Source organism: Mustela lutreola, chromosome 4, assembly GCF_030435805.1.
Source record: "Mustela lutreola isolate mMusLut2 chromosome 4, mMusLut2.pri, whole genome shotgun sequence".
Taxonomy (NCBI): domain Eukaryota; kingdom Metazoa; phylum Chordata; class Mammalia; order Carnivora; family Mustelidae; genus Mustela; species Mustela lutreola.
The window spans coordinates 96828038-96843272 of NC_081293.1; the positions used below are offsets into that span (position 1 = coordinate 96828038).

Sequence of the window (15235 nt, forward strand, 5' to 3'; positions counted from 1 at the left end):
AAACAAAACCTCAAAATTCAGTGGCATAAAGATAGGAAATTTATATGTAGTTCTCACTTAAGGATCAGGAGTGGTTGTTGCTTACCTCAGTAGACAATTAAGAGTATTTAACCATCTCATTATCATTAGATCAGGGGGTGTCGACTACATACAGTCATTCGGGGATCTAAGTTGGAAGATCTGCCATCTTCATATGCCTTCCAAGGTATACCACCTCTTGTCAGCCAGAAACTAGAAAAAAGGAGGTAGGGGCATTATGAGCCAGACCTAGAAACGGCACTTAACACTTACATTCATGTTCCACTGATGAGGACTTGGACATGTGATCACACCAGCTACAGTGAGGATGGGAATGTAGTGTAGGTGGGCAGCTACCATTGAAGAAAAGAACAGATTTTGGAGGACAGGTAGTAGTCTCTGCTGGAAGTGATGATGGTGTTTCCTGGGACAGGAAACAGGCAGCAAGTGGGTAGCATCCTTTTGGATGTGTTTAGATACGGGTACTTACAGGACTGATAAATTTACATGAGTAGTAATAGAAAAGTGATTGTAAGATGATTTCAGTTGGGAAAAAATTACTTTGGTTTCTCTGTACCAGTGTTATAATACAGAAATTTCAGAGTTACTTTTCATGGAAAATATCAAAAGATAAGGGGAAAAATGTGTTATATAACATTTATGGCATAGGTCAGTTGATTAAAAATATCAATAAGTGCTTATTACTTTGTGCCTAACACCAACCAAGGTAATGCCTACAGGTTAAGTATTATAACTGCAGCTATGACAGACTTGGTCTCTGATCGCATTTACATGGTGGTGAAAGAAGGTAGACAACAAGTCTATGGAATAAAGAATTTAAAATACTTAAATGCTACAAAGCAAATAAAATAGTGACAGTAAGAACACTCTGGGCATATGGGTAATTTTTAGGTAAGGTAGTTAGTGCAGACCTTTGACAAAGTAAAATTGAGCTAGGACCAACCTGAGTGATGAGAATGGGATAACTTAATGAAGGCATAGGCCACGGACATTGCAAGGAGAAGGAGCTCAGCAGCTGCAAAGCTTGGGACTAGACTGGGAACGTTTCAGAGCTAAACATTTGCCCAGTGTAAAAATAGGAAATGAGACACTTGGGAATATGGTCTTACCCACTGAGGTAAAGTTTAAATGTTATGTAGTTACAGTAATATGAGCTGGTTCTATGCTTTAAAAAAAAAAAAAAAAAAAAAAAAAAAAAACCTTAAAAAAAAAATGGAGAAGGCAGGCTAGGGATAGGTACGGCAGAAAAACTAGTACCAGTGCAAAGATAATGGTGGCTCAGACCAAAAGATAATCTTGGCTTACACTTTCTGAAATTTTGGAAAATTGTTGGATTTAGGATCTATTTGGATGTAGAAATAATGGAAGTTGTTGATACATCCATCAGATGTGAGATTTGAAGGAAAGAGAATAAAAGATGACAGAAGATTTTTGACTTCTGAAGCATAGGTGTTAAAATCAGACCCCAGATTTCTTCTGTAGGTGTGGTAGGTGTTTCTGCAGTGGATTCTGAGGGAAGACATGGCATTTGTTCAGATGATAAATTTTGTTAGCTGAAGGCTCTCCCATGTTTTTCTTAAAAATATTATAGTCTAAAAGAAGTATAGACTATTACATATGTTGAAAAAATGAAGCATTTAGAGCAATTTAGGTATTTCCTTTAATATAATTCTCTTTTTATTTCTTGTAAGGGTCTTTAAAATTAGCAGCTCTGGCTTGTGTATTTTAATTATCCAGAACCTCCCAAGTACCTCAAGGGCCTAACTAAGATCTTGCTCTGAGCAGTTGCTTTATGCCTTTTATCTGTTTAGACCAAAGGGCAGGCTCAGCCATCTGCCAGCCTGGGGACACACCCTTAATGGTGGTACTTTTATTTGTTGGGGGTGAAGGTAAGGAAGACCATAACTATTTCTCATCTCTCCTGATCCACCCATCTTTTGAATTCCTGGGATTATCTAAGGGCAGAGTATTGAGATGTGTCTTTGATCTCGATTGATACGTCATTGGATGTAAAGAAAAATACATTGAAAATTCAGTGATGGTACTTTGCTTTATTAAAAGTATTTATCAGCCTGAATATTTTATTCATTTTACAAATGAAAGCATTTCCACAGTTTTGAGATATTTGTGTTTTAAAATTGAACTTCTGGTGTGCCTGGGCAGGCTCAGTTGGTTAACTGTCTGCCTTTGGCTCAGGTCACGATCCTAGGAGTCCTGGGATGGAACCCCACAGTGTGTTCCTGGCTCGGGGCAGGGCCGGGGATGGGGGATGTAGAGCCTGCTTCTCCCTCCCCCTCTCCCTCCCGCTTCCTCTGCTTGTGTGTGCCTGCTCTCTCTCTCTGTCAAATAAATAAATCTTTAAACGAATAAATAAAATTGAACTTTCTGTGTCATATTTTACAGTTGAATGTGTTTTCTGACTTTACATAGTTCTTGTGGCAAAAACTAAGAATTTAGAAAAACTTGAAAAAGCCATTAATTGGTATACATGAAATACTTTTACCATATACTTAGAAGTATATTTCATCTAGTTTTGTGTTTAATCATTTCTTTAAAGATTTTATTTTTTTATTTGACAGAGATAGAGAGCAGGCAGAGGGAGAAGGGAAAAGCAGGCTCCCCACTAATCAGGGAGCCTGATGTGGGGCTCGATCCCAGGACCCTGGGATCATGACCTGAGCTGAAGGCAGTCGCTTAACTGACTGAGCTACCAGGTGCCCCTATCATTTTCGATTATGCACTAAATATTTTCACTTCTAAATTTGATAGAAGAGTTTAAAAAAAACTAGTCTTAATTTTAGCTGCTAAAGACAACTATGTTCTAAATGCTGCCTAGAACTTAATACATAGTATATAAAATAATATTTCAAATATTCTTTTCAATAAAATTTAATAACTTTAATTTGTGTGATTTCTCTATATAATTTAACATATTTTTACTTTTAAAAATATATTTAAAAACACTAAAACAAAAAGATAAAGTATTCACTGTTTACAGAAGGATCTATATTAATTTAAACATTTTCTTGGGCGCCTGGGTGGCTCAGTGGGTTAAGCCTCTGCCTTCGGCTCAGGTCATGATCTCAGGGTCCTGGGATCGAGTCCCGCATGGGCTCTCTACTCAGCAGGGAGCCTGCTTCTCTCTGTCTCTCTCTCTCTCTCTGCCTGCCTCTCTGTCTACTTGTGATCTCTCTGTCAAATAAATAAATAAATAAATAAATCTTTAAAAAAAAATTTTTTTTTTTTTCTTGAGACCATAGGTATTCAGTTAAACTTGAGTTAACAAGACCATAGGTTTCATATGCTTACAGATCCTTGAAATGTTTTTTGAAAACTGGTCATTATAATTTTCACAAACTTTGTTCTCCCACCCAGCTAATGCATGTATGTCAACTAAACTTAAAAGGCCACATATAGGGGCGCCTGGGTGGCTCAGTGGTTAAGCTCTGCCTTCGGCTCAGGTCATGATCTCAGGGTCCTGGGATCTAGCCCCCCATTGGGCTCTCTGCTCAGCAGGGAACCTGCTTCCTCCTTTCTCTCTCTCTCTTCCTCCCTCCCTCTCTCTCTCTGCCTACTTGTGATCTATCTCCCTGTCAAATAAATAAATAAAATCCTAAAAAAAAAAAAAGGCCACATATATATATTTTTAAAGATTTTATTTATTCATTTGAGACTGATAGAGCGTGAGCAGAGGGAGAAGCAGATCCCAGAACCCCAGATCATGACGTGAGCCAAAGGCAGACACTTAAACCATCTGAGCCATCCAGGCATCCCTAAAGGCCATATACATGAAAGTATCTGACCCATGCCCCATGTTGTTCTGGGCTTTGTCTGTGGGGGTCATACCAAAAAATGGCACCTGGGTTTTTTGTCTTCTGGGAAAGATAGAAAACCTAAAAATAGAATATAGTCTTAAATATTATTTAAAAAATAAGAACGTGAAATTAAATCTGTTGATAATAGAGATTAGAATTTACAGAGATTGGTCTTTCACTATGTCTTGAAGGAGGTGTAGGATTAAAGGAGAAAAATAGGGAGGGGATTTCAAATTTGAAAGGAGTTAAGGCATAAACAGGTGAACTTTTTTTGATCAAGGTGTAATTGACATACAGCACGTATTAGTGGGGAACCTGGGTGGATCAGTTGGTTGAGCGTCTGACCTTTGATGGTCATGATCTCAGAGTCATCAGACTGAGCCCTACGTTGGGCTTCATACTCAGCTCAGAGCCTGTGCTGCTCTGGGGCTCTGCTTCTGCCACCTGCCTGTCTCTCAAATAAATAAATAATAATAAATCTTTAGGGTTGCCTGGGTGGCTTAGTCGGTTAAGCATTGCCTTCCGCTGGGTCACAATCCCAGGGTCCCCGAATCAAGCCCCGCATCAGGATCCCTGCTCAGCGGAGAGCCTGCTTCTCCTTCTCCCTCTGCCTGCCACTCTCCCTGCCTGTGATCTCTCTCTCTCTGTCAGATAAATAAAATCTTTTTTAAAAAATTAAAATAATAAATCTTTAAAGATTTTATTTATTTGTAAAAGATTTTATGTATTTATTTGAAGGAGAGACAGAGATAGCAAGAGAGCGAACATGAGCAGGGAGGAGAGCGAGAAGTAGGCGATGTGGTGAGATGTGGTGCTGGATCTCAGGACTCCAGTATCATGACCTGAGCCAAAGGCAGATGCTTAACCGACTGAGCCACCCCAGGAACCCCTATAATAAAGATTTTTAAGTAAAATCTTAAAAAAAACCCACATTAATCTTAGAATGTAATGATTTGGCAGTTGTGTACACTGTGAATTGACCACAATAAGTCTAGTCATCATTTGTCACTATAAAAAGTTACAAAAGAAAAATTTCTCTTTTATTCTTGTGACAAGAACTTTAAAGATCCACTCTCCTGGCAACCTTTAAATATGTACTATAGTACCATTGACTGTAATCACCAGTCTCATATCACATCCCTATGACCTGTTCATTTCACAGTGAAAAGTCTGTGCCTCCTGAACCCCCTTCATCCACTTTGCTCTCCCTCCTCCTGGCAACCACCTTTCTGTTCTTTATATCCATGAGTTTTTTATTATTTGCTTGATTTTTAGATTTCATATATAAATGAGATCATATGGTATTTGTCTTTTTCCATCCACTTATGTCACTTAGTATAATACCTTCATGGGCCATGCATGTTGTCATAAATACCAAGATTTCATTGTCTTTTATGGCTGAATAGTATTCCATTATATATGTGTAATCTCCCTGTCTGGGTTTTGTGTTTCACAGATTCAGATTACTGCGATTAACCCCAGTCCAGAAGCAGATGATCCTTCTGATGTATCATCAGAAGGTCACTAGTAGCCAAATGCTCCATCACAGTGCCTACACATCATTCACCTCACTTCATCTCCTCACATAAGCATTTTATTATCTTACATCATCACAAGAAGGATGAGTACAGTACAATAAGATAATTTGAGGGAGAGAGAGACCATATTCACAAGTTTCATTACTGTATGTATTATAAATGTTCTGTTATTGTTGCTAATCTCTTATTGTATCTAATTGATAAATTAAGGTTTATTATAGTTATGTATGGATTAGCAAAAAACATAGTATATATAGGGTTCAGTACTATTGTGGTTTTAGGCATCCATGGGGGGTTTTAGATGGTATTCCTTATGGGTAAGGGGGACTTACTGTGTGTACCACATCTTTTTTATCAATTCATCCACCTAGAGACACTTAGGTTATCCCATATCTTGACTATTATAAGTAATGCTGCAGTGAACATGGAAGTACAGATTAGTATTTCCATTAGTGTTTCCATTTTTTTTTTAATAAATACACAGAAGTAGGATTGCTGGGTCATATGGGATTTCCATTTTTAATTTTTGAAGAAACCTCCATACTGTAACACTCCATAGTGACTCTACCAGTTTTTACATTCCCACCAACAGTGCACAAGGGTTCCTTCTTTACATGCTTGGTAATCCTTATTATTTCGTGTCCTTTTGATAACAGCCATTCTTACAGGTGTAAAGTGATCTCATTGTGGTTTTCATTTCCCTCATGAATAGTGAAGTTGAGCATCTTATATGCCTTTTGGCCATGTGTGTGTCATCTTTAGAAAAATGTTTCTTTGGATCCTATGCCCATAATTTAATCAGATTTTGGGAGGTTGTTTTGCTGTTTGATTGTATGAATTCTTTATATATTTTGGATATTAACCCCTTAGGAGATACATGATTTGCAGATATCCTTCCATTCAGTAGGTTGTCTTTTCTCCTGTTGATGGTTTCCTTTGCTGTGCAAGAGCTTTTTAGTTTGATGTAGTCCCAACTTATTTTTGCCTTTGTTGCCTTTGCTTTTGGAGTCAGATCCAAACAAACAAACACCTGATGTCAGGGAGCTTGTTGCCTGTGTTTTCTTTTATAAGTTTTATAGTTTCAGATGTTAACATTCCAGTCTTTAATCTATTTCAATTTAAATTTTGTGTATGACATAAGATAGTAGTCCAGTTTTATTCTTTTGCATGTGGCTATTCAGTTTTCCCAGTACCATTGATATTTAAGAGATTGTCCTTTCCCCAGTATGTGTATATATATATATATATATATTTTAAGATTTTATTTATTTAGTTGTCAGAGAAAGAGAGCACAAGTAGTGGGAGCAGCAGGTCAGGGGAGAAGCAGGCTCTTTGCCAAGCAAGACGTGCAGTGCAGGACTCAATCCCAGGAGCCTAGGATCCTGACGTGAACTGAAGGCAGACGCTTAGCCCACTGAGCCACCCAGGCATCCCTCCCCAGTGTATATTCTTGCCTCCTTTATCATAAATTACTTGACCAGCTATTCATGGGTGTATATCTGGGCTTTCTATTCAGTTCCATTGATCTATGCATCAGTTTTTATTCCAATACTGTATAAAGTTTTGATTACTATAGCTTTGTAAATTTGTTTGAAATTAGGGAGTGTGGTGCCTCCATGGCTATTTGGAGTGTTTTGGGGTTCTGTATAAATTTGGGGGTACTTTGCATTATTTTTGTGAAAAAAATGCCTTTAGTCAAAAACCAGTAATATATTATAGAGTGGCTAACTGAACAGAATTAAAAAAAATGCCATTGGGATTTTGATAGGAATTTCATTGAATCAATAGATTGCACTGGGTCGTGTAGACATTTTAATGATACTAATTTTTCCAATCCACGAGCATGGAACATCTTTCCATTTATTTATGACTTTGGTTTCTTTCATCAGTGTCTTTATGGTTTTCAGTGTATAGGTCTTTAATCTTCTTGGTTAAACTTCTAGGCATTTTTTTTTTTTTTTTGGATGCAGTTATAAATGGGATTGCCTTCTTATTTTCTCTTTCTCACACTTTATTGTTAGTGTATAGTTGATTTCATATCCTGAAATTTTACAGAATTTATTACCTTTAACAGTATTTTGGTGAAGTCTTTAGGATTTTTTATATATAAAATCATATCATCCACAAATAGTGACAGTTTTACTACTTCTTTTTTCAGTTTTAGTGCCTTTTTATTTCTTTTTATTAACTAATTGCTGTGGCTAGGATTTTTCAATACTATGACAAATAGAGTGGATCGAGTGGGCATCATTGTCAGGGATTTTTGTATTTGTATTCATCAGGGATACTGGCCTGTAATTTTGTTTTTTTGTGATGTCTTTGGTTTTGTTATGAGGGTAATGCTGTCCTTATAAAATGAGTTAGGAAGTGTTCTCTCCTCATCAATTTTTGGAAGAGTTTGGGAAGGATAGGTATTAAATCTTCTTTAAATGTTTGGTAGAATTCATCAGTGAAGCTGTCTTTCTGGTCCTGGACCTGTTTGTTGGGAGATTTTGAATTACTCATTCATTCTCCTTACTAGTAATCAGTCAGTTCGGATTTTATTTTTCTTCATGATTCAGTCTTGGAAGATTATATATTTCTAGGAATTTTTATTTGAGCCTTTTCTCTTTTTTTCTTGAGTCTAGTTAAAAGTTTGTTGCCTTTGTTTGTTTTTTTTGTTTTTGTTCTTTTTTCAGAGAACCAGCTCATGGTGTCATTGATCTTTTCTGTTGTCTTACTAGTTTCTATTTCATTTATTTCTGCTCTTTGTTATTTCCTTCTTTCTAATACCTTTGGGTTTTGCTTGTTCTTCTTCTAGTTCCGTTAGGTGTAAAGTTAGATTGTTTATTTGAGATTTTGTTTTTTTGAGGTAGGCCTCTATCGCTTTGAACTTCCGTGTTAGAACTGCTTTTGCTGCATCCCATAGATTTTGGTAAGTTGCATTTTCCATTTTCATTTGTTTTGAGGTTTTTACTTATTTCTCCTTTGATTTCCTTATTCACCCATTGGTTGTTTAGTAACATATTGTTTAATCTCTATGTATTTGTGATTTATTTCCCAGTTTTTTTCCATTCACTTCTAATTTCATACAATTGTGATTGAAAAAGATGCTCAATGTGATTTCAGCTTCTCAAGTATATTGAGACTTGTTTTGTGGCCTAACGTAATTTATCTTGGAGAATGTCCATATGCACTTGAGAAGAATGCACATTCCGCTGCTTTTGGATGGAGTGTTCTGTATATATCTTTATAAAACCATATGATCTAATTGGTTGCTTAAAGCTGATGTTGCCTTATTGATGTTTTTTGTCCACATGATCTGTCCATTGGTGGAAGTGGGGTATTAAGTCCCCTGTATTATTGTGTAAGTCCCCCCATTAGGTCTGTTAATATTCACATTATCTAGATGCTCCTATCTTGAGTGCTTAAGCATTTAGAAATGTTAAATCTGGGCGCCTGGACGGCTCAGTTGGTTGAGCGACTGTATTCAGCTCAGGTCATGATCCTGGAGTCCTGAGATTGAGTCCTCCATCAGACTCCCGGCTGAGCAGAGGGTCTGCTTTTCCCTCTGACCTTCCTCCTCTCATGCTCGCTTGCTCTCTCATGCTCTCTCTCTATCAAATAAATAAGTAAAATTTTTTTTTTAAAAAAAGAAAGAAAAGAGGTGTTATATCCTTTTGTTGGATTGACCCCTTTATCATCATAAAGGTCTTCTTTGTTTCACTTGCTCTCTCTTTTTTTAAGATTTTATTTATTTTACTTGAGATAGAGCACATGAGCATGGGGGTGCGGGGGAGAAGCAGACTTCCCACTGAGCAAAGCGTGCAATGTAGGGCTCAATCCCAGGACCCTAGAATCCTGACCTGAGCCATAGCCAGATACTTAACCAATGAGCCACCCAGGCATCCCTCTTCCCACTAATAAGGGTCTCTTATTACACTCTTGGTTTTAAAATCTATTTTGTCTGACATAAGTAAAGTCACCCCTGCTTTCTTTCGGTTTCCATTTGTATGAAACGTCTTTTTCTATCTCTTTAAGGCTGTGTGCATTCTTAGATCTGAAGCAAGTCTCTTGTAGGTTGCAGATAGAAGGATCTTGTTTTTTTGTTTGTTCGTCTTATTTATTCAGCCACTCTGTGTCTTTTGGTTGGAGAATTTAATCCATTTCTATTAAAGTAATTATTAATAGATCTGTACTTATTACCATTTTGTTCATTGTTTTCTGGCTTTTAGTTCCTTTCTTGCCTTCTTGCTCTCTTCCTTTGTGGTTTGGTGATTTTCTTTAGTGTTATGCTTAGATTCTTTTCTTATTATCTTTGTGCATCTCTTATAGATGTTTGCTTTGTGGTTATCATGAGCTCACACATAACAGCCTATATATAACAATCTATTTTAAGTTGATGGCAATTTAAGGTTTTTTTGTTTTTGTTTTTAAAGATATCCTTGTTTTAGTGAGAGCATGCATTGGAACAGAGGGAGGGACCAAGGGAGAGAGAATCTCAAGCAGACTCTGCTTAGTGTGGAGCCTGGTGCAGGACTCCATTGACCTGAGCTGAAACCAAGAGTTGGACCCTCAACCAGGCATCCTGATAGCAGCTTACGTTTGAATGCATTCTAGAACTCTACATTTTTACTTACCCTGGCATTTTATGTTTTTGATGTCACATTTTATATCTTTTTCCTTTGTATATCCCTTAACTGATTATTGTAATTACAGTTTGTTTTACTAATTATGTCTTTTAACCTTTATAGTAGCTTTATGTGATTTAAACCACTGCCATTAGTCTATCTTTACCAGTGAGATTTATACTTAAATGTTTTCTTGTTATTAATTAGTAAAGAAAGTTTCTTTTCAGCTTAAAGAATTCCCTTTAACATTTCTTGAAAAGCCAGGTTAGATGATGAAATTATTTAGCTTTTACTTGTCTGGAAAACTTTCTCTCTCCTTTAATTCTAAATGATAACCTTGCCGGGTAGAGTATTTTTGTTTGGGATTTTTTTTTCTCTCAGCACTTTGAATATAATGTGCACTTTCTTCTGGCTTGCAAAGTTTCTGCGGAAAAATCTGCTGAGAGTCTTATGCAGACCTGGGGAGGGGAGGTCCTTTGTATGTAAAAGTTGTTTTCCTCTTGCTCCTTTTTAGATTATCTCTTTCTTTTACTTTTGACATTTTATTTATACTATGTCTTGGTGTAGATCTTTTGGAATTCATTTTTATAGGCTCTTTTGGGCTTCCTGGACCTGGATATCTGTTTTTCCACGTTAGGGAAGTTTGCAGCCACTGTTTCTTCAAATAAGTTTTCTTCTGAGGTTTTACCTTTTTCTTTCATTTGGACATATTTTTTTCTGTTTCCTCTTTTTGCTTGATTGTGGTTATTTCTATGTTTAGGGAAAACAGCTGTCTCTTCTAGTCTTGAAGGAGTGGCCTTGTATAGGAGATGATCTTTATCTTTCAGCCTTGCTCTAGCTCTTCTGTTTCTCAAACCTTTGTGTTTGTCTAAGCAGTCTGATTTATATTTGATAGGAACCAACTATTGAGGATGTTCCAAGACCCGTCAGTGTTGCAAAGGCAGGGCTTTCAATCAGCACCTAGATTCAGGCTGATTGGAAGCCAGACCCTCAGGCAGTAGCTTTTAATGTATGCAAATATATATAGTCATATGGGACCACAATTGTAAATCCTCTGGCCTGCAGACCAGGTTATTCTGGAGATATCCCTTGGACTACAGTTGGAAAAGTCAGAGCATAAGATGAAGTAAAAAGCTCCTTTCTGAGAGGTACCAGTAATGAGGTCAGTAGAGAATGCAAGGATGGTGTCCTCTGCCCTATTGTCCCTGAGAACACCTCTGTAGACTTCAGATGTGCGGCAAACCTGAAGTCTGCCCCTTAGGCTGAAGCTCCAGGACATCTAAGTAGGCCTGCCCAGAAAGACTAGGGGTGTGTTTCAGTCTGTATAATGCCCTGGGCATGGTAGCCTGCCAAGAACGGTTTGATTATTACTTTCCCATGGGACCCAGAAATGCAGGTTCCCTGGCCACCAGAGCCAGGTGATCAGGGAGCATCTCCGTTGTGGAGTGTATGTGACCAACAGCTTTAGTGCAGCTGGGGGAGAATACAGGACTGGGGTGCACCTGCCAGCTTTAGTGGGGCCATAGGAGAGTGCAGGGTCGGAGTGTACCACCAGTGCTATCAGAATAGAGGGAAGGTGCAACAGTGGTGTCTGGCAGCACCTTTGTCCCTGGACAGAGCCCCAACAGGCCCCTGCCCCTCTTGTGGCTGGCTTAAGATCAGCCAATGAATCTTCCTCACAACAGTCTAGTGGCTTTTCAAACAGCTGCATTGTGTTCATCCCTGGCATGAGTGACTCTGCAGGCAAGCCTTTTAGAGAAGTATCTCAGTGACTCTGCAGGCAAGCCTTTTGGAGAAGTATCTCAGTTCCATTCCCTACAGCCTATTTGGTCCACCAGATAAGCCCTACTGGCAAATAAAGAGGTAGCAGTATGTGTCTATCCTCTCTTTTAGAAGGTGACAAAAGAAATTATCTTGATAAAGTATCATATCTATTACCAGTGGTACTTTGCAGAATAGATCTCAACGACTACAGTCTACATTTACGTACTTTGTATTTGCATACTGAAGTGGAGTTGCAGTCAGTGAAATATTGTCAAAAATAAGCCCAAGTGAAAATTTTTGTTAGGTGATTCCAATTTGTACTATATCTTGCCACACATTAGTAATTTGCCAGATTTGGTCAAAATCAATCAACTTCCTTTAAGTCAGTTAATCCCCTTTAAAGTTATGGAAAGGAAAAAACAGAACTGAACAGTTGGGACCATTTTTTGACCAGATGACAGTTAAAATCAGCCAACTACTTGGAAATTTTCAGTTAATCATGTTGCTCTCAAATGTATTTTTTGATCACATATGTCAGATGTAATAGCATGGCTGAATTTAGTAGGCAGATGAAATTGGTTTTAGTTAGGATTGTAGGATTGCTTTAATGAGCCAAAATAATATTTCTTAAGAGAATCTCTCTTATTAACAGATATTAACTCAAAAGAGTGCTTTCTGTGTTTTTTAGTCGGCCGTATACTAACAAGGTCATCACTTTATGGTACCGTCCACCTGAACTGCTGTTGGGAGAAGAAAGATACACACCTGCTATTGATGTATGGAGCTGTGGGTAAGATAGGCTTACTGACTGGTTTAATTTACTTGAAATTTTTGGTAGTAAAGTAAAATCATATCATTTTATAATGATGCATATTTTTTTTCCTCTAGCTGTATCCTTGGTGAACTCTTCACAAAAAAACCTATATTTCAAGCAAATCAAGAACTTGCACAACTAGAGTTAATAAGGTAAGCTCCTGATTGTAATATTTGTTGAGGGGTGTGTAATACTTCATAGGAAGTTTAAAATCTTTCAAGTTTGTGTCTTTAGGAGAACAGCATGGTTTTCTTGAAAGCTAATGATTGCTGCATGGAGGAGAAACTAGAATGTGGGTACTTCTTGATACTTGATCTAGTAAAATTAAAGATCTCAAAGTCCCTAAATCTTTTTGCAATTAAATGAAAGGGTGGGGGGCCCAAAAAATAAGACCAGGAAGAAAGAGTAAATAAATATGAGGAAGGAGAGAATAAATGGTAGATAAATTTTTTTTTTTAGTATGGCAGGATGGAAGAATTAGTGTTTTGGGGATACTGTAAAGACAAACTGTTTTATATACACATATGCATACATGTTTATATGTGAGTGTTTATACATGGAAACATCTGTATGTACCTACAGGCGTCAGTCTTCATTATTTGGAGTCTGTTGTAGTGCCTAAGTCATAAGGGCATACATAATCACTTTTCTCTTCATGTAATGTTTTAAAGTAATTCTTTTCTTTTTAAAAAAAGAGTTTTGGCTTTCATATATAATAATGTCAATTTGCAACTTCTAAGTTTTGTGTGTGTCTCAAAATATGGATGAGAACTTTTAGGAAAGATATTGGTATGAGGCACAGATACCAATATACTATGAACCTTCCCTTCAACAGACTTATTGGATTAATTGATGCTCTCCAGTCCCTCTGTAAGTAACAGTAGCATGATACATGACACGCTGAATGTTTGCAGCTGGTAGACTACTACTCTCTAGTAAGACTATGTATTTATCCTACCCGTTGAAGTATAATGACTAAGAGATGGTTGTTTCCAATTTTGTATACCAACTTTTTATTATTATATGTGTGTCCTTTAAATATATACAGATGCAGTGCTTGCAAAGACTTAACAAAGTTGCTATCAAATTAACTGGGTGGGAGGCAAGTTACTTTAAGTTAGAAAGGTAAGTCATAAAAATTTAGAAGAATTTAGTACTCAAATTGCTTTAAATCCTTAAGAATAATGTGGTTTGTTCAAGAAAGCTAATGCTGAGTCCCATTCAACAAATCCTCTGTTCAAAGAGAGGCCTTGCTCTGTGTCAGAAAATTGGAAAATGTATATTTAAAATTTTTCAGTTATAATAAAATATTTAAATTCTGTATCTGTGTTTCTTTATTTTATTTTATTTTTTCATGATTCCCTCTTACCCATTTTTTCACTTAATAAGGCAGTGGTCCTGATTCTTTGGATACTAGGGATTCTATTAATGATCCTAACTTTTATTTATACATGATGCAAGCATTTTTCTAAGAATTTCTCTTGAATTAGCCTCAGTTAAGCTTCATACAGCCTTCCATTTACTTTTTATAATTAAGAAAATGGAACCTTAGAAAGTGAAGAATTTGTCTAGGGTCATATAACTGGCAAGCAGCAAAATCGAGATTTGAATTTAGACAGTTCTACCTTAGTAGCGAAATGTTAATGAATTCTCTACACCATGTGGGAAGTAAGACTTCCTGAAGCTTTTAGGTTAGTATGACACATACATCAGTAATTGACAAAAACATCCTGAAAATTTTCTATAGAATATTAATCCAAAAATTCTGAAGGAAAGATTAGCCAGTCATATCTAGCTTTTCATTAAAAATCAACTTGCTGAGTCAAGTAGGAGTCATTCAAAGAATACACGAATGTTGCAGTTTTAGGACATCCATTATTATAATTCACCACTTTTAGAAATAAGGTAATATGTTTTTCTTAGTAGGTGTTGAATAAGCATTTGCTGGAATACAAACTAAGTGTAAAAGTATATTTCTTTAACATGGTGAAAATATGTATTAGCCAGAATAATATTTAGTGGTGAAATACTAGAAGATGTAAGACAAGAATGATAAAAAGCGTCTTCTAGTATCATTATTTTCGGAGTGTTTTAGAAGTACTAACTAGTTAACTGGTAAGTGACCCAGTAAGAGGTATAAAGAGTGGCAGGATGAAGGCAGTATTGTCATAATTTGTATATGAAAGCATTGTATACAGGCTGCCTGCAAGGAAATTACCTGAAACACCTTAAGTAAAAGAGTCTAATAAAATGACAAGTGTTGAGAAAATATGTGCTTGTGTATATTGTGTGTAAACTTATGAACACAGTATCCTAATATGACATACGAATACATACATACTAAAAGCAGTAGCTTCTTAAAAATATGTACCAGCAATAAGCAGTTAGAAATGTACATGAGGAAGAAGATGCCTTTAACAAAAGCACCACCATATATAGTCCAGGGATATTGAAAACTATGTCTCACTGAAAATTGTAAAGTAGATTTAAAGTACCTATTGGGAATGGCATATCTCATTTTTGGTTGGAAGCCTTAACTTTTTAAATATGACAGTTCAACCTGTATTAATCATTATAGGCCTAATGCAGATTTCAAATGATAATTTCCCTCCAGATAAACATTAAAATAACCAGAAAAAGTCTTAAAAAGAAGGA

General features: G+C 36.7%; 1 protein-coding gene across 2 annotated transcripts in view; it reads left to right on the plus strand.

Moving 5' to 3' along the window:
• The window catches only part of CDK13 (cyclin dependent kinase 13), a 121865-nt gene that overhangs the window by 86104 nt on the left and 20526 nt on the right, over positions 1–15235 (plus strand). For both annotated transcript variants that reach the window (XM_059170559.1, XM_059170561.1), the window contains exons 8-9: positions 12455–12556; positions 12655–12732. In XM_059170559.1, the coding sequence (XP_059026542.1) occupies positions 12455–12556; positions 12655–12732 (180 nt within the window). The remainder of the gene's footprint in view (positions 1–12454; positions 12557–12654; positions 12733–15235) is intronic.